Below are 24747 nucleotides of genomic sequence, written 5' to 3' on the forward strand. Positions count from 1 at the left end.
TGGAGATCCTGGCGCTGCAAGGCTGCCAAACCTAAAGACAGTAAGCAGGTGAGAAAAAAAAAATATTGAAAAAGGATAAACTCTCCAGAATAATATATAAAAAAATATGGGTTCTTTGGCCAGCACTGGGAATCATGTTATTTTTATATGAGATTCCTGGTTTCTTTGAAAAAACAAAACAAATGTTCATCGCTGCCAAGAGGGAAAAGAGCAGCACTAAGAACATCTAGGCTCTCGATCAGAGCAGGAGCTTATAGACGCTAAGACGTGAGCACGTGTTCAAAGCAATGCATGCCCTGGTTAGTGTAATCACATCATGCTTGGGATCGAACACCCTCTTCTTGGAGAAATACTTTATCTTGAGTGTGCGTGTGTATTTGCTATATTTCTTGAATTAAATAAGTAATGCAGGCAAACAAAGGCACACAGACTTAGGTACAGGTGTGTTTGCTGCATGCCCTCATTGCCCAGCCTGGGGCTTGTGTTTGCACTACGGTATGCTTCTTCTCTGACAGGACCTCCACGCAGCTCTTTCCCCTCTCGCATATGATTTAAATAAGAGCATTTTTGCTCCCGCATTCCTGCAAGTCCTATTTCTTGCATATCATTGGCTGTGATATTATCCTTGGGCTTGTGGCACTACACAAAGTATAATTTATTGTCTGTTCAGCAACACAAATTTGCAAGCCTAGGCGAATTTCATTTGTTCCATAAATATCAGTATTAAAGTATGAAATGTTTTTGCTCCATTTTGCCTATAGTAGATACCTTACTGTTCAGTTTATTTTTATATTTGAGCAAAATAAATGTATAATTCACTATCTGTGTGTGCATGTGTGTGTGTTCCTGCTTGGGCCATGACTATTTTGAGAGCATTAAATGCCTGTGGGTCAGAATGTGTGTGTGTTGATAGGAATATCTGACAGGATACAAAAATCTGACAGGTTTGACATTGTTGGGACATTTAGTATCTACAAGAAAATGCAGCTTTTATTTCAAAGGCAAAGAAGCAAAAATGTGTCCCTTTGGCAAATGACATTAAGAATACATTTAGATGTCGGCATTAATTAGCTGCATTAATAATTATGTCAGGACAAGAATAGTAAGACAAATGTTTGTCCACTGTGTGTCTGTGTCCAACGTCTATGGAAAGATTACACAGACTTCACAGATGCTTAAATTATTATTTTTTTTCCATATATGTGATCATGTGGAAAAGATTTCAGCATGTATTTCAACATGTTACAGCCCTAAGACTGACTGTATAAGAAATGGACAAACCCTCAGTGGTGTCACCCATAGGTTTTCAGAAATACGGTTTTGAAATGGTCATATGAGTGGAACAAACGCATCCTATTGGTTGGAACACGTCTACTTACCTCATTGACCACAAGCTAGTTAGCTTAGCTAAAATGATAAAGCGGCTGTTGTTAACTAATATGCCAACCTTATTTCGCATTTCATTGAACTCCATTGTCATCCATGCTCTAAGTATCGCTAAAGTGACGCATAGCAGACAAGTAACAGTTGGATGCCTGCACTTCAGCTGTCACTAAAAATTTGCCAATTATGGATAATTTTGTAAAATGTAAAATTTGTAAAAGAAAAAAAAAATTGGTATGCAAAATTTATGTATAAAGGCTTGATATAATTTTAACTAAATAGTTAAATAAAAATTCACCAATACAGGTGTTGAATGGGAAATCTGTCTACAGTTTGGTGATCAAATCTGTCTTTTTTTTTCTTTACAGGCTTTACACTTCTTATTCCTATTATGACTCACTTTTAGAGCCAGCTCCCAGTGGACATTAAAGGAACTGCAGTTTTTGACACTTGCACATTGAACTGGGGTCCTATATAGCATCATGTGAAAAATATGTAATTACTCAACTACACACATACAATAAATCCACATGGTATGCATGTGAAAAAAAGATGTACAGGTGTAAACTACATATGAACGAGTCATTACAAACGGAAAGTGTGAGAAAGACATCTGTTAATTTTCTATTTGTATCAGTGATAATTTCATGTTAGTTGTATGAAAGGGTGCAGTGTGTGGCTGTGTACATGATCCTTACACGGACAGGCAAAAATTCCTACAGACTTATCGAAGCATATGTTATACAGTAATAAGATATTTAATGTTTATGATATTTTAAACCGCCTCTCACATAACCTAACACATCCTGAATGAAAATAACCTCACTGTAACCCTGCGGTAATTAAAATATGCATTGCGGCTGACGCTCATGTCCTGCACGGCTGTGTAATAGGAGTGGAAGTTTAGTGCTCTCCTCAGTAGTACTTCAAAAACCCTCTGCTGTCATGTATCCTTCATGTGAGATTGAGCAGGCAACCATTACAACAAGGAAGTAATTAAAATAAACAGAAATCATGTGGAAAATCCATTTCAAAATAGTCTATGGATGGCAAGTGGTGCAGCCACAGTGTTGCTGCTTCACAGCTCCAGCATCCAGGATATTTTTGTGATTCGGATTTCGTTTCCCCCCATGTTTCTCTTTTCTCCTAAGTAACACCTCTAAAGTGTGTGTGTGTGTGTGTGTGTGTGTGTGTGTGTGTTTGCCTTATGTTCATGGAATATGTTCCAGGATAAAGCACTGAAACTCAAAATGAATGAATGGAGAAATTAATGAAAATAATCACATCTAAATAACTAATTATTATTATTATACACTGTTGTACTGCACTGCAGACGAGCCAGCAACGCATTACTGTTAAAAACAACTCATTCTCAGCTCAGTCACATTGCAGCCTGGAAGAATAAACCTGAGTGCTTTACTGTTCGCTCCATCATTGACACGGTCATAAACAGTAACATAAAAGGGCATGTAAGTGTGATAGTAAAGGCAGCAGTAAAGTGTCAATCTCTAAACGAGACTGGCAGTGAAGAGGGATTAATTGGGCCTCATGCCAGACAAGTGGTGTGGATTTAAACCTGCATTTTCATGAGAACAGTATAAATAGACAGTATCACACCGCCAGGTTAATGCATGCTAGTGAGCTTGTTCTTTTCTGCATAGCTTAATTGTTACAGCTTGTAGGAAATGGTATAGTTTAATGACTAAAACTAATGTTTACATAATATTAAACATCTAATATCTTAAAGTGAGAATAAGGTAATGCCCTGCATATAAACAAGTATCAACTATCTACAGTATTTACTCTCCATTAGTTCAGTAATTTGATTATGTTTTAGTTAAGCCCTTTAAGTTTAATTAATTGAAACTGAGATAAAACCGAAATTCAGAACCTCAAACCGAAGTTTTCTTGCCCATGTACATTATTTATTTATTTATTTATTTATTTTTAATCTTGTGAATAAATTCCACATTGTGTATATTTACGTTTAGTTCCCTTTAAAACATAATACTGCATGTGTCGTCGTGTGACCCCGTCCCATCTGCAACATGGAGGAGAACTCAAACGCTAAGCCAAAATAAATTTTCATTAATCATAATTGGGGTAAAATATTCATAAATCGTGACGTTGATTTCAAATCATGTGACCTAGCACTACTTTAATCTGAAAGGTAAATAAGAAGGTTTTCTAAGAAATTTATTCGTAAGGGAATTTGAAACATTTCATCACTAGTAACTTGTTCCATCTATTGCAGTATAATATATTGCCGCCTTATACAATATTAATTTGCATTATGTTTCCTTATTAAACAAAATATCATGCATTTTATTTATTTACAGCTATATGACACATCCAATAATATGTTATTACTTTTTTTACAGCTATGAACAGATGAACCTCAATTTATTTTTCTCTTGAAGTTAATAATGTAAAATCTGCAAAGCCCTCCATCCCACAGAACAGTCTTACTCTCTCGCTGTTACAAAGCACAAGGGCTGACACTTTCAAGCCCTTCCAAAACTGCTAAAAAAAAAAGGTGGGGGTCTCTATAGAAAGAAATCCACCTACCCCTATGCACAGGTTTTTATTTTATTTTTTTATCACTTTGTGTAGAAAATCTGTCATACAAGTCCGTGTGTATTAGAAAATTGGTGAAAAAAAAAGATTGCAAAATAATTGCAGGTTTTATGTTTTAAGTTATATATGTTTGCATTTGAGTTGGTAAAAATGTTGCCATTCTTCTTCGTGGTACCATCATTACTCCTGCAGGTAATGCTCTAAACTATTCACACAGCACATCACCCTGTGTGGGAAGAGCAAATGTTTTGATAAGTTTGTTTAAAATTTTTAAAAATCTTTTAAAAAATGTAAATATTTAAAATAAATTGTAATATTTATACAATCGTGATAAAATCTGCACCTAGGTACAGTATCATGATTATATCGTATCGTTTTGGACCAAGTCCATTTATAGTTATGGAAATTTAATCAACACCTCTGACCAATTATATTCAAGAATTGTGGTATAGTGATTCAATCCAAGCATTTACTGTACGTGTGCAATCTTGGGATGTAAACTCACACCTTTTTACACTGCTTATTTCAATATGAACCTAGTGGTAGACCTGAATAAAGTCATACTGTAGACTAATACACTTCATGTGTGTGTGTGTGTGTTTTTTTTTACAAACTGATACATTTCCCCTTTTGGTAATTGCTTTTGTAATGATTACTCTATAAGTAATAGATTTTGCAGCAGCGCTGTGGTTCTAGAGGTAGATATATAAACTTATTTTATCAGAGATGTGCTGAAAGCTTGTTTTGTCATTTTAGAAGCGGCTTGGCTTTCAATTGAGCAAATTACATGAGACCTTATTATCTAATGCGTTCAGCACAACGGTGCTGGAATCTCATTTTGTTTTGCTCTTATTTGTGGAAAAGATGCTGTTTATAGTTTGTATGAGTCTTAGATCAAAGGTTTCTGTTCTCATTCATGACTAACATCCGTAGCATGATGTTTTCTCTGACCATCATTATGTGCAATGAAATTAGAAGGCGAATGAATATGTACTTCGGACAAAGTCTTATTGCTTTTCTCTATTCTTCATTTTTTTCCAATTCTGCAGAGAAAACCTATTTTGCCAAGGCATTGCTTCAGGATGAAAATGTTACGTGCATGCAATTTATTCAAGGGTGTGAGACTAAGGGAATGTGACATTCAGTGTTATAAGATATTCATTAAATGCCATTTCCTTTAATTCCTCTTCAATTGAATATAAGAATTACAATCGCTCCAAGAAAGCAAACCGCGGCAGGATGTTGTTTAGCTCCGTGTCTCCTGCAGGAAGCAATGATCCAGCTGAAATTGCTTCAGACGCAAGTTGGTGACCATGACAAAGGCTAAGCCAGTCCTAGTTATGATCAATAATGTCTCTATCATTCAGAAGGCTAAATGAGCCTGTGTGGGGTAGCTAGTGTGGAGAAAAAGTGTGGATTTGCTAATACTGACGCAGGATGTCAGACAAGGAGGTACTAATGAATCTGACCAGCAAGTCAAGTGTATTTGTATACATCTGTTTCACAGTTATGTCTTTGATAAGTTAGTGTCTTAGTATAAGTTAGTCTAAAACATATAGGTAATCTGCTCAGTATTTGGAGATAAAATATTGACTTAACCAGCACGACTTCAGTCACTGATTTTCTGTGATATTCAATAGAATAAAGAATAAATATTGTTTAAATATCATCAGTAACTTTTGGCTTTTAGACTATCCTGGGAACACTGGCCTTGAGGTGGGAATTCAACAGGGCTGCTTTTACCTACTTTTTATTGACAGATTATGTTGATTACGTTAATACGTTAAACTTCCATAGAGTGTATCGATGCGTCACAGTGTTTACTTCCATCCCAAGTTTTGCCGGTACATGGTGAAATATGAAACCTTATCCACAAAAATCCAATTGTATGATGCGTGGTCATTCTTTAAAGCAACACCTAATAAAAAAGTGCTCTGCATGTCAATGGCTGTGAATTGGCTCACCAGAGTGCACACACACACGTGCATGCACACACACAGCATAAGCAACTCAAGAGAAAACAGTCAGATTCTCTCTGACCTTAAATTTATGAGACATCATCTTAAGTGTGCATTAGAGTAAGTTTAGTCTGAGTGTTTGTGGGTGTCAGTGCCTGGGAGACAAAATTCTCCAAAGCAGATGCTAATGGCTAGTCTGGCAACGCCACTTTTCCAGCGCACTGGAGAGTTGGATGCAGTTTGTTTATGCATGTATGAACTTTTAAAACTGAGCAACGTAGAGTGAGAGGTCGAAACCGTTCCCTCCTACAAAGATATGAAGCTTTTAAAAGGAAATGCAGCAGATATTTTGTAGAGATGTATATGATAAAATGTCACAGATTTTATTTTTCAGGGGTTTTTTTTGGGAGGAGGGCGGTCTCAGCATTGATAGTGTGCTTTTTGTTTTGTCACTGTACATGGCTGCTTGACTTATTAATTCTTGACACTTATATTTCTCATGAGAGGAAAATTTTATTTGGTAATAAATATTTTTATGAAAAATGCTTAAATAAAAGGTTAAAAGATTAAACATCAAAGTCATGGGTATTATTTACTGTCAAGTTAATAAAAGGATTAATCATCCAAACAACAAAAAATATATTCTTAGATTAACCTTTAAAAAATTATCATTAGAATAATGGACTAATTAAAAAATAATCAATAGAATAGTGGATAAAAAATAATCAGTAGGTGCAGCATTAGAATATAATTAAAGTTCTTTTGGTCACCGGTTTATGGAAGTTTGATTTTAAATTCATGGCAATTTAAACATGGCACAAAGGACTGTGCCTCTATACTTTGTTGAAATTGCGCTGTAATAGGTGACAATGGGCTTATGCACCTTCTACTTAATGCTGGAATGACCTGCGTGTATTAAAAAAAAAAGAATCTATCTGTTGATCTAGGTTGAATTTATACAAATGTAATACTGTCACAAAAAATAATAAAATGGCAGTCTGATATGATGCCAGGGTGTACCCTGCCTTGTGCCTTAAGCCTCCAGGGATAGGCTTCAGGTCCCCGCGACCCTGAATACAGAATAAAGCAGTATAGAAGATGAGTGAGTGAGTGAGTGAGTGAGTCGGATATGAAATTGTAATGTAATACCATAAGAAAGAAAAAGCACTATGACCCAGGGCTCTTTTAGACAAATGTGCCAAGTCCTCTAAACCTAGACTGTTGTTTTAGCTCCCAGTGCACATTTTGCAAAATCTGTGCAACCACAGTGGTTTTATTTCCTGTGAATTAAAAAAATAAATAAATAAATAAAAACACAATATTTTTTAATCTTGCAGCTACATCTTTCTGTCATGTAAGCGCACTCAAAAACAAACCCCTAGGTGCCGATTCCAAAATCGCCCAGGTTGCTGAGATAATTTGCTGAATCTCATCACTTTGTCTTACTTCTGAGGTGCGTTGCCTCAGTCATTGCCCATGACTCAAAGCTTTAGTAGTGCTTGGAAAGAAGTTTACTGCCCTCAGCTTGTTTATAGTTCGACAAAAAGACAAGTCTATTCTCATGCACTTTCTTAATGGAATAGTATTCCAAATGTGAAATGGTTATATTTTTATAACCTGGTAAAAGGAAAAAAAAAATAGCACATGCTCCATTCTAAAGCAGGTCCCAATGAGTTGGGTTGATGAATAAGCCCACCGTGTGCAAAAGGATGCAGCCAATGCTCAGTAATTACACCACAGTTCACCAGCATGTTAACCACAATTATGCAATCAGTGCCTCTCTGAAGACGCCAGCCTAAAAACAAGGGAAAATAAAGCTCTCAAGTGCTTTTAAAAGGACTTTTAGATTAGAATTTACTCTAGGCTGTGTGCACTTGTGCAGATGGATTTGTTTTGTGGAAACAGCTTTACAGTAAACAGAATTTTAGAGTTGTATTCCATGAATGGAAACATGAAGGGGAAAAACAATTGTCACTGTAATGAAGATTTTAAGCAACTGGTTAGTTAAGTAAACTTCATGATCCATCTCATCGCTGTCCACACTCATAAAAACCATTGCCTAAATATATAAATAATATAATATAGTTAATGATATATAGTATATACTACACGTTAGAAAATGATCCCTTATGGCCTTTCTCAGTTAATCTGGAAGATATTACTGCTGGTTCTTCCTTATACACCGTCCTCATTTATGTCAATGTTTAGTCTTCAATTCTTCAACAAAAGTTTAAAGAAGGGAAATGTGTTGCAAAACTATTGATCTACCAGCAACAATCAGCCCTTTAAAATATGACTCGCAAAATATAGAAATTTTAGAATTGCTATGTGCTCTAATAGAATATTGGAGCGGTTACAGAATAGCACAAAGTCCCGGAGTCGAGTGCATTGTCTTCCTAAAGCCATATTTCATTTAGCTTTTTGAGCGTGTGCAATGTATCTCAGCACACTCCATATCATGGGCAATGACCTTGGCCAGCCAGACAAAGCGAGTGTGCTCTCACCTTCTTGCCTCATTTGCCTCGGTACAGATTTCCATGAACACATTACTTTTAAACTAAAAAAAAAAAAAAAAAAAAAAAAGAATCCCACAGCCTACGGCCAGTGGAAGCATTAGAATAAAGGGACATTCAAATACCTACAGAATGTGAGACATGGCAATAAATCTGAATAGCAAGCCTAAAGCAGTTACATTTCGCAAGATTTCACAAGAATCAGAACTGAAACTCAAAAAGCTGAAACCTTTACAAATTAAACTCTTTTGCAATCCAGATCACCATGTATAGCATGAGGCCTTAATTTCAACTAACTGGAATTAATTAATCATTAACAGTCATTCCAGAGCCATAAAAAGATTTTTCTGTTCTCAGGACATATTATATGAAATTCTTATATTATACTGTTTATATGGAGGAAAAGTATAAAAATTTGATTTCTAAGTATTATATCCATCTAAAAATTTTAAACACTTAATGTAAAAAGAAAAAAAAAGATTTAAAAAAACTTAAATGTTCTTTTATAGATAATATTTTCAGCCAGTGAGAATGCCCTGCTGCATCCAGAGTACACACACACACACACACACTCGTGCATGCTCCAAATCAGTGAGGCATGTGGCAATGGTTTTCCAGGATATCTGCACTAGGCCTGTATACCTACCTCCCCCTGCTAAAATGGTAAGACAATATGATGGACTACCTCTCCTTCACCACTTCTTAACCCGCACTCTTCATGTCAAGAATGAAAAGAAGGTTAGAATACAAGGCTCGACGACCAGCACTGAGCAGAATTAACAGTCGATATTATGGCTCGTCTATAAACAAGTTTCTTTTGTTTTGCCAGAGGCATACACAGAAAAACCAATAGAAATGATTAAAGGATATTGTACGTATATTGTGTTGCTGGGAAAGGCTGAGGCAGTCTGATAGCTTACTGGCTAGTGTGTATAAGCCTTGCTTCCAATTATTATCAAAACCCCCAGCTACCACCCCCTCACACACTAAAATAAATATAATGCAATATACTGTTATGCTTATATAAAGGCAAGACAGGGTATTTTTGACCTGAACTGTACTTATCTAAATTACTTTCGGAATGCACTGCATGTCCATACTGCAGCGAATTTGTGCACTGTCAGTCAAAAATGATTACACTGAATGATTGCAAAAGAAATTAAGCTACAATGAGTTGAGTATGACCCCAACCTAAGCGTAAATCATCTTTAAAAATGAGAATGATTCTGTATTAATATTCCCTCTCTCCTCTCAGGTCGTGATTACAGAAAGTTCAATGCTGTGTATCAAGGGCAAACGCAATGGCCCGTGAACTCCTCCGGATTTATCTTTGATAAATTTGAGTTGCACGTCAAACGAAAACGAATTAAGACCTAATGAGAAGGAATAATAGCAGTTTGACCTCGGCGTTACCCTTAAACTAGACTCTAGTGCCATCTATTGAAGAAAGCAACCTATAAATCACTTTAGCTGCAAGAGTGAACTTCATCTCCTCCCAAACTGACGCATGCGATTCTTGGAAATTATTTACCAATTCGCCGTGATGCGTAACGCGTGTCGATAAAATGCTGCGCGTTTGCAACGGCTCTAATCATTGCATCATGTATGTCAGTGGGCAGAAAGGCATCAGCCGGAGCATCTACAGTAAAAGCATAACATGGATGAGGCTGACATATGAAGATTTCCTCCGAAATGGAGATCAGAAAGCTCAGAGAAGAACATGGATTTAATAATAATAATAATAATAATAATAAAGTAAAATAAAAGCCTGTGGTTGTTGTTGTGGTAGACATTATAATAAAGTGGGAGCAGGTTTACCTTCTTTGAGGAAGCGCGAGTGGAGAAAGAGCACGAGGGAACAGCAGAGCGCCGCTCCTGCCAAAGCCCACGCGACCCGCACGAGCTGCATGGCGGCGGCGCAAATTCTCACACACCCGGAGAGGCTTCACACAGCCTGCCGCGCTCCCATCCTTCTCCCATAGAAGCGGGGTGAATAAAATAAAATAAATAAATCAATCAAGAAGAACAAGAAGAATAACTGAAACCAACGTGGGATCCCGTCCGCGCGCGCTCCGGGTGAAGGATGCTGCTCCTCAGTGGCTGTAAAGCGGTGGTGTGTTCTTCAAACCCGGAGGGCGTCAAATTTCCCACGGTGGGCTATTTCCCCTCCAGCTGCAGTCTCTCTCTCTCACTCTCTCTCTCTCTCTCTTTGCCTTAAGCACTGTGATGCACCATCATGTCGCTTTGCTGCATTCTCTCTCTCTCTCTCTCTCTCTCTCTCCAAACTCTCCACGCGCTGTTTTACGCACGACGCTGCTCTTTCCCCAAACAGCGCTATTTCTCTTTCCTTTTTTTCCCCCCTTTCTGTCATCAATCACGACTTCTTCAGGAAGAAAAAAACAAGCGTCATGTCATCCCCGTGTTCCTGCTCATATTCAGACTGAATTGAGGCAACAACAACAACAACAAATCATCAAAAGTCAGGTGCGTTCGCGCCGCGTCCGTGTCCGGAGTTCGCTCCTCAACAAGCGCGCGCGCACACAGACGCGACTTTTTCTCTCCTCTCCCCTGCTGACGTCACCCCCCCGCGCGCTCCCTCCTCTCCCCTCCCCTCCCCTCCCGCCCGGCCCCGCATCACCGTGTGAGTGTGGAGGCGGCGGATGCGAGAGCAGGAGGAACGCAGCGCTGACATCTCCCAGCCAAACACGCCAGCGTCGGATGAACTCTGAGCAGTGTTAACGTGCACACTGGCCGGATTCAGAGCGAGCTCCACAGCGCATTAACGCATACAGCGCCGAATTAACACCTTCAACTCGTCCAGGGGTGAATGAACTCTGACAGCGCTGAATGAACACCCAGTCCATTACGTCTGATCGTTGGAAATTCACAGCAAACCAAATCGTAACTCGGTGCTGAATAACTGTTCAATTATTCCCTTGAAGAATTGAATTAACTCATGCTTAATTTATGCCTCGGAGGCAAACAAGCTGATCTTTATTCTCCTACACATTACAGATGACACATTTCATCTGCTTAAATACTGGAAAAGTAAATGGTGATATTTTTCAGATTTTTTTTTTTTAACAATTATGGGAATGTCATGTTTGTGTCATGTTCATAACCGTGTAAGTGCGTTCATTCAGAAATGTAAGGCACATGCTTCTGTTGATTAATCATCAGGTTTACCACCAGTTGCTACCTCAACTTATTATCACAAAGTATTGCATTGTGTCAGGTTTTTGTTTTTGATTGCACATTTACATGTGAGCTTTATCTTGTCTTTTGCTGTCTTTTTTTTGTCTTTTTGTATAGTTAATTTAATTGATGGTGTTAATTTGTTGTTTTAGTTAATTAGGTGTTTTAGCTAGTTTGTTGTTCAGGGTGTACCCTGCCTCGTGCCCTAAGTCTCCTGAGATAGATTCCAGCCATGCATACAGAATAAAGCGGTATAGACAATGAGTGAGTGATTAAGTCAGTGAGCTAGGTTGATTTGTTCATTTCACCTTGGTCCTGGACGAACTTTGTTTCGTTTCACCGTGACTGAACTGTACTGTATATGATTGAAATGACAGTAAAAGCCTACTTGACTTAAATTAACTTGCATAAGATTTAAAAGTCAATTCAAAAGGACAAAAGCATTTGCCCAAACCTGTTCATTATTGAGTTCTGGTGCTTATCCTCACTGTAGGGTAATCTTAATGTCTTAATTCTTTAACAGACCAACACATCTTGGACAATGCTATTCTTCCAACTTTGTGACCGTTTGGGGAATGCCCTTTTCAATTCCAACCTGACCGTGCACAAATCAAGGACTAGAAAGACATGGTTTGATGAGTTTGGGTGAAAGAACTTGACTAGCCTGCACAGAGCCCTGACCTCAACTTCATCAAGCACCTTTGCGATGAGCTGAAACAGAGATTGTGAGCCAGGCCTTCTCATCCAACATCAGTGCCTCACCTCATAAATGCTCTACAGATTAAATAGGCACAAATTCCAACAGAAACACTACAAAATCTTGTGGACAGGTTTCCATGAAGAGAGGAAGCTATTATAATTGCAAAAGGGGGACCAACTCCATATTGAAAAATAAATATTTGAATAAAATGTCATCTGAGGTTTGGCCGAATACTTTTGTCCACATAGGGTATCTAGTAGCTGCATCAGTTATGAGAGCCTGACAGGCATCGGGTATTAAAACAGGCTCCATCACATCCACAGTGACATATTACAAAGATGAAGACCTGATGCAACAACAAAATAAGTTATTTGAGAATGGATATTCCACCTTAGAAATCCACATATAAATGTACATATAAATTCATTTGATCAACAGTTGGTTAAGGCTTGCCTCCCGTTTCCTGTACTTGGTTGTTCCTGAAATGATTGCGCTTACTTAAAATAATTGTCAAAGTTACCGTGTTACTATATGTACACAGTTCTGCCATACACTAAATAATTACAAATCGGTTCATTTAAAGAGTGTACCTTAATGTTAGTTACTACACTGTAAAAAGTCATTCTGTGGGTTTGTAGAGTTCACTAAATTTAATATGTAAATTTTATTTAACAAAATTAATTCCTTGGTTTTTTTTATTCTTTTTTAAATTAAAATGAATTAAAAATAACTGGAATAAAATCTACTCAAGTATGTTGTCAAGGATTTAGCTATTGTTTTTGAATAATTCCAAAAAGAGAAAATATTGAATGAATCCAACATGATGAAAATGAGCAGTTTTCAATTTACAAGCATTTCCTGTTTCAACGCGCGGTTTAATCAGCTCAGAAGCAGCACTAGGAGGAGGCACATGCGCTGGAGATTCCTGCTGACAACTTGCAAAACTGATCGCTGCTCTTTTTCGTTTCATTAAAAAAAAGGTAAGGAACGTTTTTTGCATAGTAAATGAAAAAAAATCTGTTGTAAATTGTTCAAATTGTCTACTTTATGTAATATAGGTGTCATTAAAAAAATACTAGTTAACGGTCGGCTATAAAGCTGCCAATCCTTTCATGTAACTTCACAATGGAAAACGAGCAATATTGTTTAATAATGGCTTTAGTCAGGATACATAATTTATATATCTAAAGCAACGAATTCCTATTTTTGTGGCATATATCCGCGTCACGTGCGTTGATCAAACTCGAACTAGGGTGTTGCTTATAAAGTATTGGAAATATAATATATATTCTCTGTCCCTGACATTGATGTTCAACGGCAGCTCTAAATAATTTTAAAATTAATCGTTTTTTTTAACCGATTAATTTTAAAATTATTTAGAGCTGCCGTTGAACATCAATGCAGTTCTTCATTTCAATCCCTTACTTAAAACAATAATCCTTTAATATACATGCAATTTATTGCACAGCATGGTAGCGTTGGAAATCGAAAATTGATTCAAATTCTGGAATCAGATGAGTGTTCTAAAATTTAAAATTGTTTAAAATATATATATATATATATATATATATATATATATATATATATATATATATATATATATATATATTTTTACACATCTGTGAGGACCTGACCTGGTGATCTGCCAGGACCTTTCGCGCTAATCTACAGTAATCACTGGCACACGAGCAACAGAGAAAGCGTGTATGTATTATTTTTTTTTTATTATTGAAATAAAGTCTCTTTAACCTAGTCATTCGACTCATTTCTCATAGGTAACGTTACACATCCTGTTAGGAACTATGAGTGAGATTGTACGGAAGCTCTGAACTTTTACAGTTTACCATAATAGTATGTAGTTATTGCCAAGACTGCATTTAAGACTGTAATTACATGAAAACTTTCAAGCTTTGTAATATTTACATTTTCAAAGTAGCACAATCTGCCATATCAACCACCAACATAGTTTCTATGAGTGTCAGTGACCTTTTATTTTAATTTTTTTTAGGTAACCAAACATGGATTCAGCAGCCCTCAGGGTAATCTTTGAGCACAGGATAGAGAAGCTAACACTGCCATCTGGAATACCAGAGTCCTTGGAGGAGTTGCACTCTGCTGTCAAGCAGGCTTTAAATATTACAGATGAAATCAGTCTTCAGTATATGGATTCAGATTTTGAGGACTTCTTCACTCTACACTCCACGACTCAAATTCAACACAGATCCACCATAAAGGTTGTAACAGTCGCATCAATAGTTCTTACATTGTGTTCACCCAACGAAAGTTTCACTGGCTGTGATATCACAGAGCAATCCCTTGATACTACCTTCTCCACACATGCTACCATACAGGACTCCTCTGACACATCAGATTCTTCTGCAAGCACAGTCATCCTGTCTCCAGATAACAGCTCAGAAAGGAAGCCATGGCCAAAAGAATTCATCGTTCCACACTTTTCCGTTGAGACTGAAATGGTTCTTGAAAGAGCCAATGAACTTTACAGAAAAGATGGGACAGTGCTAACTACCCCAAATGTCAGGTCAGACATACTCGAAAAGCTGGCTCAATCCATTTACACGTACACTGCATATCCATCTAGTCTTCAGATTCTTTCCGTTGCTGAAGCACTTATAAAGGTGCACCCATGTCTGAAGGATCGAGGGAGCTTTTCAGGCCTTTATGCATGGCAGACAAGCATTAAATATAAAATGGCTAACTATCGAACGAAGCTCAGAGGTTTTGGCATTCCTGAGGTCACATGCAATGCTCTAAAACACAAACATCCTGATGACAGGAAATCTGCGAAAAATGTTAAAAAGCCACGAAGAGCTGAAGTCAACTATCTCCCAACTTACCCAGTGGGTGAAGATGAGAAGACTTTGGAAAAAGAACGAGAAGAGCTGGTGTCAGAATTTAAAAAGAAAAACAATGAAAGGATGATAAAGGAAAAGATGAACAAAACATTTGCACATCGTCGACATGAAATCATAAATCAATGTCCAAGTGTTCAAAACATAAAGGAACGATGGCCAGCCCTGTTTCAGCTTTCTCAAGTGAGTTACCAATCATGTTTAGAGACTAAAAGAACCAATGTATCTGAAAACTCTCTCAAAACATTATATAAAATATTTTTTTCTCTCATTCCATAATTCAGGTGTTTGCAGAATTCCAACGAATAACCACTTTGCAGCTGGAACCTAAGTTTATGTCCTCACTGGATCTTTACACTCCAAAGCTAATGACACTGTTTCGTGGCAAAGGAGGAGCACTTGGAGAAAGACTTAAAACTGAGATGGAACTACTGAAGGTACAGTTTATAATGATTCATACAAGTCAGTTGGTTACTTGTTGTTTGATGTACGGGTGAGAGGAAATGTTTATTCCTCTATTTTTCTTTATGATCAGCAGGTAGTACCCCCCCACACACACACACACAGTAAATTAAATGTTAAACGTGATGATTATTAGGTACTCAAACACAAAAGCTGACAAATGCATTTGTGTGAAAACAGGAGGTTTTGTTTCCTTAAATTAATTTCTTGAACTTTCACAGAAAATATTTTATAAGTCATATTTATTTATATACAAGTTCAATTTTAATTATAGTAACAACTTCTGTTTTAAATGTAAATCAGCTGTACAGAGAATAATACAGTGTCGTTAAGTTGTTATTCTACAACCTGTGTTGATAAAATTAATTGATAAAATGTACTTAATTTTTTGCCCATATGATCAAGCCAAATGGTGGAAGTAGCAAGGAACAAAGTATTGTGGAGGAACCTTGGAAGAGGCTCTAGGGAGGATGCATCATTAATTTTTTTTTTCTTTCTTTATCTTTTTTTAGGAAGAGCAGTGTTCGGTTGTCATGACAAGAGAGGTGGTCATCCACTGCATTATTGAATTCCTTGGGGAACATGCAGGAGACCTCATCAAAGAATTCAAAGTATGCAGTCTCCATTTCAATATACCAGAAGTGTGAATTTATACATTACCGGTCAAAAGTTTGGAATCAGTAAGACTTCTAATGTTGGAATCAGTAAGACTTCTAATGTTGTAAATGTTATTACAATATAATAATTATTTTTATTTTAATATACTTTATAATATAATTTATTTCTGTGATGCAAAGATTAATTTTCATTAGCTGTTACTCGAGTCTTAAGTGTCACGGGATCCTTCAGAAATCATTCTAATATACTGATTTATTATTATAATTATCAATGTTGAAAACATGTTGGCAGTTGTGCTGCCAAATATTTTTTTTGGAACCTGTGATTCGTTTTTTTCAGGATTCTTTGAGTAACAAGCTAAAGAGAACAGTGTGAATTTAAATGTAAATATTTTTGAACAATGTGAATCTATGCTATCACTTTTTTATTAATTTAACACATCCTTGGTGAATAAACGTTTTTCTTCTTTAAAAAAGAATATAAATTTACTGACCTCAGACTTTGAAACAGTAGTATATATTGTTAGAAAACCTTTCTATTTTAAATAAATTTTGTTCTTTTTAACCTTTTATTGTTTAAAGAATCCTGAGAAAAGTATCACAGGTTTCAAAAAAATATTAAGCAGCACAACTGTTTCCAACACTGATCATAAATCAGAATATTAGAGTGATTTCTGAAGGATCACTGAAGACTGGAGTAATGATTCTGGAAATCTTACTGATTCCAAACTTTTGACTGGTAGTGTATATTGATTGTATTTTCTGTTTAAACAAATTTGAGTTTCAGATTTTCTTGTGACCAATATTTCATAGTTTTTGAGTGTCACTGCTATTTAATTGTACAGGACAATAAAGACCAGACAGGAATTGAACAGCTTGTGATGGCAGTAATTGTGACCAAGACAGGAGCTTCCAGTGACATTGAAATTGTTGTCGAGGGGGCGAAAGTTCTTACAGGCCTTGAAGATGTTCCCAGGGCTTGCTGTGTCCTCCTTGGTTTGACATATGCACTGAATCTCCATTATCCCAGGCATCTAAAGTATACTTTTGAGGTACTACAGAAACTTTTCTTGGAGCTGGATGCTTCAAAGCTGTCAAAAAGGGTTCAGTCACTCAGGTCTAAACTGCTGTCTTAAAACAAGGTGGTATCTGTTCGGTGGTTCCATGTTGCCAAACAATGACTTCACATATTTCAACATTTTGTGCCTAGAAGGAGAGAAATGCTAAAAAAGCAAATTTGAACTGTTTTCATCCCATGTGAAAACATGAGTAACACGTTGATAAAGAGGAGTAATGTTCACTCTGTCATTGTGATTGTAACGCAGAAAAAGCAGCTTCTACAAGTGACTGTTCATTGGACACTAGACTCAAGTTGAGTAGGGGGTCTTACTGGCCTTAAATGTGTTCCCAGGGCTTTAAGTTAAGTTTAAGTCCAGTCGTTTAAATCTACAGTTTTAGAAGATTAAAGTGTAAAGTTTCTACAGTGGTTCAATGTTGTTGAAAAAATTTATTTTTATTTTATTTTTTGTATATGTGTAAAAAAAAGGGGGTTATTTTAAACACATACCCAAAAAAGAAACTGTGTTTTTTAGACTTGAAATTATTTGTCTTAGAAAATATTGTGGATAAAAAAAAAACAGTTGGTTCTGTTGGGAGACTGAATGTTAATTACTAATAGATGCTATTGTGATTGTTGACAATAAAGCATAAGTTTGTAATTAATCTTTAACGTCTGTGTCTTTTATTCATACCTTGAATCATATTTTAATAAAATGTTATTATTAAATTTAATTAAAAGTAATAATACTTTAATTAATAAAAAAATAATAAAACTAAGTAATAAAACTTTAATTTAATTAAAAGTAAAACTATTCCTTTAAGTAGTATTTATTAATGAAAACAATATGTTTGTTTAAACTTTACTTAATTTTTTAATGTTTGCTATTTGCATCTACTTAATTTGAATGGCTAGTTTTTAAGGAGCTCATTTGATTAAATCTAACTCAATTCTCAATTGTTGTTGAATTTAATTAATAATATTGCTTGTAATCTGTTGCCACAATTTTATTGAGTAGATGTAGGGTATTATTTTTTAGAGTGTAGACTTGACTGAACACTTCCTTTGAGGAACCCCTTCATACTCAAGGATATTCTTTTATTATCTTAACAGTCAGGCCATTTTGTATACAATATAATTACAGTCACTGTATTGTATAACCAACCACAAATAAAGTTAATCCACAACTTTAACTTAGAATAAATACAAATAAATACTCGACATGACTTTGAGAGGTCACCTTACATCAAGGGTAATTTATATCAATCACAGTCTCAGCAGTACACTTAATTCCACCAGCATACTGAACAAAAATGGCATACTGAGCCAATCAGGGACAACAAAAACAAGAGAACAATAATACGCAGGGCTAGTGCAATAGACTCTGCAGTGTCAGTGTTGTCGTTTAGGCATCTCATTTGGTAGCAATTATCAGTGTTTACAATGAGGCAATACATGCTTAATTCCTCTACAATGGCTGGAAACCCCTCACTAGACTCACCTCCCTAATGCTACAATCCATCACTTTGCCAGACACCAATTAACGAAGAGCTGTCCAGGAAGTGATGACATGGGTTGGGCAAAGCGTGTTCGTCACATTAAATGTGGTAAATATATTCAGGTTGCCACTAAGCACTCTTCCTTCTTCGTTCATATGACTCAGTGACACCTACACAAACCTGCAGCTTCAGCACTGAAGAACCTTTCCAGTCTTTTGAAGAGAAGGTGCTACTTCTTCTGGAATAAAGAAAAATATATACATATTTCCTTTGCATAGTTTGATTTTCAAGGACAGAATACGTCCAGAAACCAGAAAAGAAATCAGATAGATGTTTGTTTGATGAGAAGGACAGAAAGCAAAAGAGAACTAGAGAAGTTCAATGTAATTTTAGATCTCTTGCCCAGTGATAGCACACATCTGGACAGTTCTTCCTTGCCAAGTGTATTAGATGGCAGAAATGCAATGGGCAGTGCACCTAATGTCCGACTTTGTTTCCTTTTTCACTGACCACTGTTCAAGTTAAATGGCAAGCTTGGCAGCTGCTTTAGATGTAATTCTCCAATGAAAGCCCCTGGGAAGGTGAATGCCATGCATGGAAGCACTGCCCCACAGCAACACAATAGTGTCTCAACTCTTCAGTTCCCAAACACAATACCTTAATCATGGAGATGATGGAAAAAAAACAACACTGCCTGAAATGAAAACAGCATGCTTCCTTCTAAGTTGTTTTGTACTGAAATGCTGCTTTACCTCTCTGATTCAATGGTATACTCAAGATTCTTTGAGCAAAACCTTTAAAGGTCTCATTTCTCTACAATGTTAACCGAAGTAAAGGTAATGTTAGGCATACAGAAATAGAAAATAAAATTATAATGATTGCAACAGCAACAACAACAACAATAATCACACTTGTAGAAAAAGTTGCAGAATTCTGCAGAAGCTAAATTGGTGACTGTAATATTTAGGAAGCTAACAAACAGTTGATATTAATCTTTGTGGCAAAGTTGGTGGCTGCCCCAATTCAGTCAGGGAAAAGCACGCTTAGACTTTCAGCGTAAACAAAAGACATTCCCAGGGAGAGGAAATGCCCCAGAGCGTACATTCTTTTTTTTTTTTTAAATCAAGATTAAAAAAGGCCATCTGGCTATCAGTTGAAAATAAAGGTTGATTTCCAAAATAATTAAAAATTTCTAATGTAGTAGTAACAAATTCTAAGGAGGACAGTTTAACCACCATTTAATGTAATCTAATGGGTTGTTGACAAATAAAGGTAATACAAAGCAAAATGTTTAATTTTTTATTTATTCAGTAATTCTTGCCTGATATTATGAAGTCAGAGACTAAATTGAGACAAAGTAAACAAGCCTCTGATTGTAATTCCTCTAACGTGTGTAAGAAATACTTTATTATTAATTCCCTTATTTATTATTATCTTTTTTTTTCTAATATTTAAAAACGGTATAGAGAAGTGCTAGGCAATATAACCTCAAATCAATATCACAATTTTTTTTGTCTTGTTTGTTTCTTTGTTTTTTGCCCTCATAGTCCACTATAACTATTAAAGCTGAGATATTACATTCTTTAATTCTTTTTATATTGTGTAGCATTTGTATATGCTTGTGGTCTCAAGAACTGCTTCTTGGAGGCACTAGTTGCACTTGTTGACTGAGTTCTTGTCACTCTCTCTCTCTTTTAAACCAGGCACTGTTCACATTTGGTAACATGATCTTGCACAGACGAGTTATGGTAATAAACAGTGGCACAACTATGTTACTAGTTTGGAAACAGAATAACTGCTATTGATCTAATAAGAGCTATTTAATTAAAATTAACAAACAGTTAGCTATGAAAAAAAAAAAAGAGTGGTTTAAGAGTGATTTGGAAACAGAAGTCTGTTATGTCATCAAGGCCCAATATTAAATATAACAGTAAGTTTTGAAGGCAGATATAAGTTTCTAGGCAAAGCTTTACATAAGGAATAACTCAAAGCAATGATGTTCTTTCACAGAGAGACCGCATATTGTGTGCAATATGAGTGTACAAATAATGAAAGCTTCAAAGAAAAATGAACAGATTGGACAAAACACAAAAGCTGACTAACTGTGAAATATTACTGTATTGGTATTTATAGCCAGAAAAAAGAAATATTAAAAACAGCAAAATATGAAGGGTACATAATAAGCAATGGAATTCATAAAGCTGAATATCAGAAGCTCATAAACCTCCGAAACAGACGGCATTTAATTCCAACAAAAGCAGAAACGTGTTATTCAGTGCTGTTTCCACAGGCTTACTGGCTAGTGCAAAAAGGCTAAAGCCCCATCACACTCTGGTGACGTTCCCACTAAAAATATTTAAAAATTCAGGGTTGATGTGGTGAAAATGGAAAAATGTGCATTTATCAAGTTGATACTACTTCCTAGCTGCATCTCGGTCAGGTTCTTAACATGTCCAACATGGTGTCACTAATATCCTTTCAAGGACATGATCACACGCTCACCACATCCAATAAGATCCAACCGAGTAATTACTACTGTAATTCCGATCTGATCTATACTCACCACAATCTTATCAGGTCTCTATCACACGCCTTCTATATTGTCATGGTATAAATACCACAACACACACACTGCTTTTCATCACAATGTGATAATTTAAGGAACTAAATCCAGTATTTATATGAAATTCTCTGAATGTGACATAGATGCGATGTCGCATGCGTGCCACAAACGTGATGAACACCAGAGAAATGTAATACAATCTTAGGCTCTTAGGTCTTCTACAATCAGGCATGGACCTACAGTACCATTGTCATAGCACATGTCTGAAGTGGTCGTTGTGAGAACTTCATTAATGTAGAAACAATGCAGTGATATTTCAATGATAACTCATGTAGAACAACATTCAATCTTTAATGACTGCACCATGCTTGTAGTACATCAGTGAGGTCTCTAAGGCGTGTTAGTTATCCCATTAGCTGGTCAATGTCGTTCTATATGTCTTTATTAAGTTCTTCTGCATCTTGCTTCAACAATGTCCTCACCAGGCTTTTTTTAGCTCTACATAAATGGAGACAATACTATATCCTTATCAGTTTCTACTGCATTCCTGCCAAGTTGTACAAGTTCTTCCTGCGTTCACCCAGTTTTTGAGGATGGAGTGGGAACATGGCTCAGTGCAGTGGGGGTTTTAGGTAGAGTAGCTATTTTGAGCACTGTAGCATGAGAGCACAATTTTTTTTTTCGTGTACATTTTAGTGAGTTTATACACAGAAATCATATTTTTTAGAAATCCAAACATTTCTCATTAGGATGCAGAGACATACAAATAAAGGAGCACTGTTAATGATGGGTGGTTATGATATAAGATGGGATGACTAAAATTAAATCTATCTATCCATCCATCTATCTATCTATCTATCTATCGCTGTACAATAAAAGAGTAAAGTTGAGCAATCCAATTTTTTTTCATCGTCTCATCAATGCCGTAAAGAATGATGTGGGGCAAACTGTTTCTCTCTCTCTCTCACACACACACACACACACATCTGCATTTTTTTTTTTCTAATTTGTTTAAGTGATTGAGGTCTGTAATACCCTACTGGGCTCGAGTCTGTTAAACAAAAAAAGCTGTAAGCCCTTTGTTCAAACTAAAAAATCAATCAACTTTCGGTTTAACAGTTCGGTTGCCTGTCCTTTTATGTAATTTGTACTTGATGATTTTGCATAGTATATTTACTGTTTGTTTCCCCTTTCAAAACATTTTGGGTAAAAAAAAGGAATAGTGGTTTAAATGATCCATCTTGTCCTAGTAAACTACACCAACACCTCTTTTATTTATTTCATGTCTGCCTTTTCAATAACTCAGGACAATATTTATACAGATTTGTCTATGAAGTTAAAAAAAAAATATCACTATGATTAGAGTTCAAATCTATCGCAGGTGTAAACATTCAATCTGATTGTAACTGGCAGATGGCTGGAATGTATAATCTGGGCTAGAAATCAGCGCCAGTGTCACTTCTTCATATCATTCTATGTATATTTTCTACTGTACAACCACTGGCCGTGCTGTTGGACTTTACCAAATAATCCACCTTAAGACAATTTCTCAAAGCGAATCATTTGATGTCACTGGCAAAAATTAAACCTCATAATGATATCTCTTGAACTTTAAAAGAGTGTAGCTCTGATAGAACACGTGTACGAGACCAATCGACCCTGCACCACTCTGATAGTTCTGTATGGAGCAGTAGTTTTCAAGAGAAATGTTACACCTATTCAACCTGACCATATCTGCATTAAAATATGAAATAGGGCAAGAAGATCTAAAGGCTGATACTTGTCTGCCTTTTAAATCAAGCAGGTAGCAAATTGAATCAAAGTGAGTCTCCCGACTCTATCGAACCCTCGAACACATCAAAAAGTTGAGTTGCAAGTTGCTAAAAGAAACTTTTTAAAAGAACTCAGCTGGGAGGCTACTCGGCCCTGGAGCCTTCTCGGTTAGCATTGATTTAATTACTTCTAAGATTTCATCAAACCAGAAGCTTCCAGATCTTTTCCTTATTTGCTGAGATTCTAGATTTAAGAAGGATCTTTTGTAGTTTTTCTTATCTATGCCTTATACCCTTGTTCCTCGGAGTTCTAAGTCTTGTTTATTCCTAACTGGAACATAACTTTATAAATTACACACAGACTCTTCAGTGGCGTAAAAGAACATCATGTCCACAAATGTTTCCAAATAGTCCTAATATTTCATATTACATTAATTTTATAATTACATAAGGCTACCAGTAAGGAGCTGGCTCTGATGTGAGCTTGGGCACAATTCACACTGAGTGACGTTATTCAAAAGGAAATAATAAAAGTGAAACTGGGTTTGATTCGCCTTATATACCTTATCCTCATTAAAGAAAGAGAAAAAGAAAAGCCCACTAAAGGGAACATGTGCATTAGCATTTTGTCTTGTTACATGTTTATTTAATTGAGCTACTGTATGTGACTAGTTCCTATGGATCATTGTCCATCAGATTGAACATTATGGATTGACAGATGCTTTCTGCTCTCCATTGCTGTATTCGAGTTGTGGTAGCCTTCTTCATGTCCGTAGTAACACTCTCCTTTGACCTGTTTCACAAACAAGGCGTTACCCAGAGGAAACTCACAAAGCACACACACACACACACACACACACACACAACTAAGGCGAGAATCGAACCATGGAAGTGCGAGGCCACAGTGCTAAATGCTACACCACCATGCGCCTTGTATATGAGTGTTGTGTGTGAAAATCCGAGGAGCTCAGTACTGTAGGTTTCCGGATTAATCAAAGCAGGCTGTTTGGCAACAGTGTCATGTTAAAAGTCATAGTCCCAAGTTGATGCAAACTGAAGATCTTGACCCGTGTCTGCATGATTGTATGCATTAGACTGCTGCTGCATAATTGGCTAATTGGACGATTGCTTTAATGAGCATTAATTAAAGGGGATGGGTGTTCCTAATTAAGTGGCATGTGTGTTTGTGTGTGTGTATGTGTGCACGCGCGTGTGAGTAAGAGAGAGAGAGAGAGAGAGAAAGATTGTATGTGCGTGTTTGTCTCTGTCTGCATTAGTGTTCCTCATGTATAGCATCATGTTTGTTTCACACAACAGGAATATCATTATGTTTTTCCATTTCACCTGGCAATATCATGCTCTGATTTAGACTTTATTATTTTCAATCTCTTCTTTGGTCTGTCTGGTATTGTGGTAGATACACACACACTCATACATATATATATACACACATACATACAGTGAGGTCAATAAGTATTTGATCACCCTGTGATTTTACAAGTTCTCTTACTTAGAAATCATGGAGGGGTCTACAATTTTCAGCATAGGTGCATTTTCACTGTGAGAGACAGAATCTAGAAA

The 24747-nt window shown here is 36.4% G+C and overlaps 1 protein-coding gene across 2 annotated transcripts in view; it reads right to left on the reverse strand.

Annotated features, from left to right (window-relative positions):
- Positions 1-24747, reverse strand: part of LOC128534281 (chemokine-like protein TAFA-5) — a 163209-nt gene that overhangs the window by 87223 nt on the left and 51239 nt on the right. The window contains exon 1 of one of the 2 annotated variants that reach the window (XM_053508654.1): positions 10250-10935. The exons of the other annotated variant lie outside the window; for it this stretch is intronic. Coding sequence (XP_053364629.1) covers positions 10250-10340 — 91 coding nt within the window. The 5' untranslated portion in view covers positions 10341-10935. Of the gene's footprint in view, positions 1-10249; positions 10936-24747 lie in introns of those variants that run through there. 2 annotated transcript variants of the gene reach the window in all.

The sequence above is a fragment of the Clarias gariepinus genome, chromosome 12 (assembly GCF_024256425.1).
Source record: "Clarias gariepinus isolate MV-2021 ecotype Netherlands chromosome 12, CGAR_prim_01v2, whole genome shotgun sequence".
NCBI lineage: Eukaryota > Metazoa > Chordata > Actinopteri > Siluriformes > Clariidae > Clarias > Clarias gariepinus.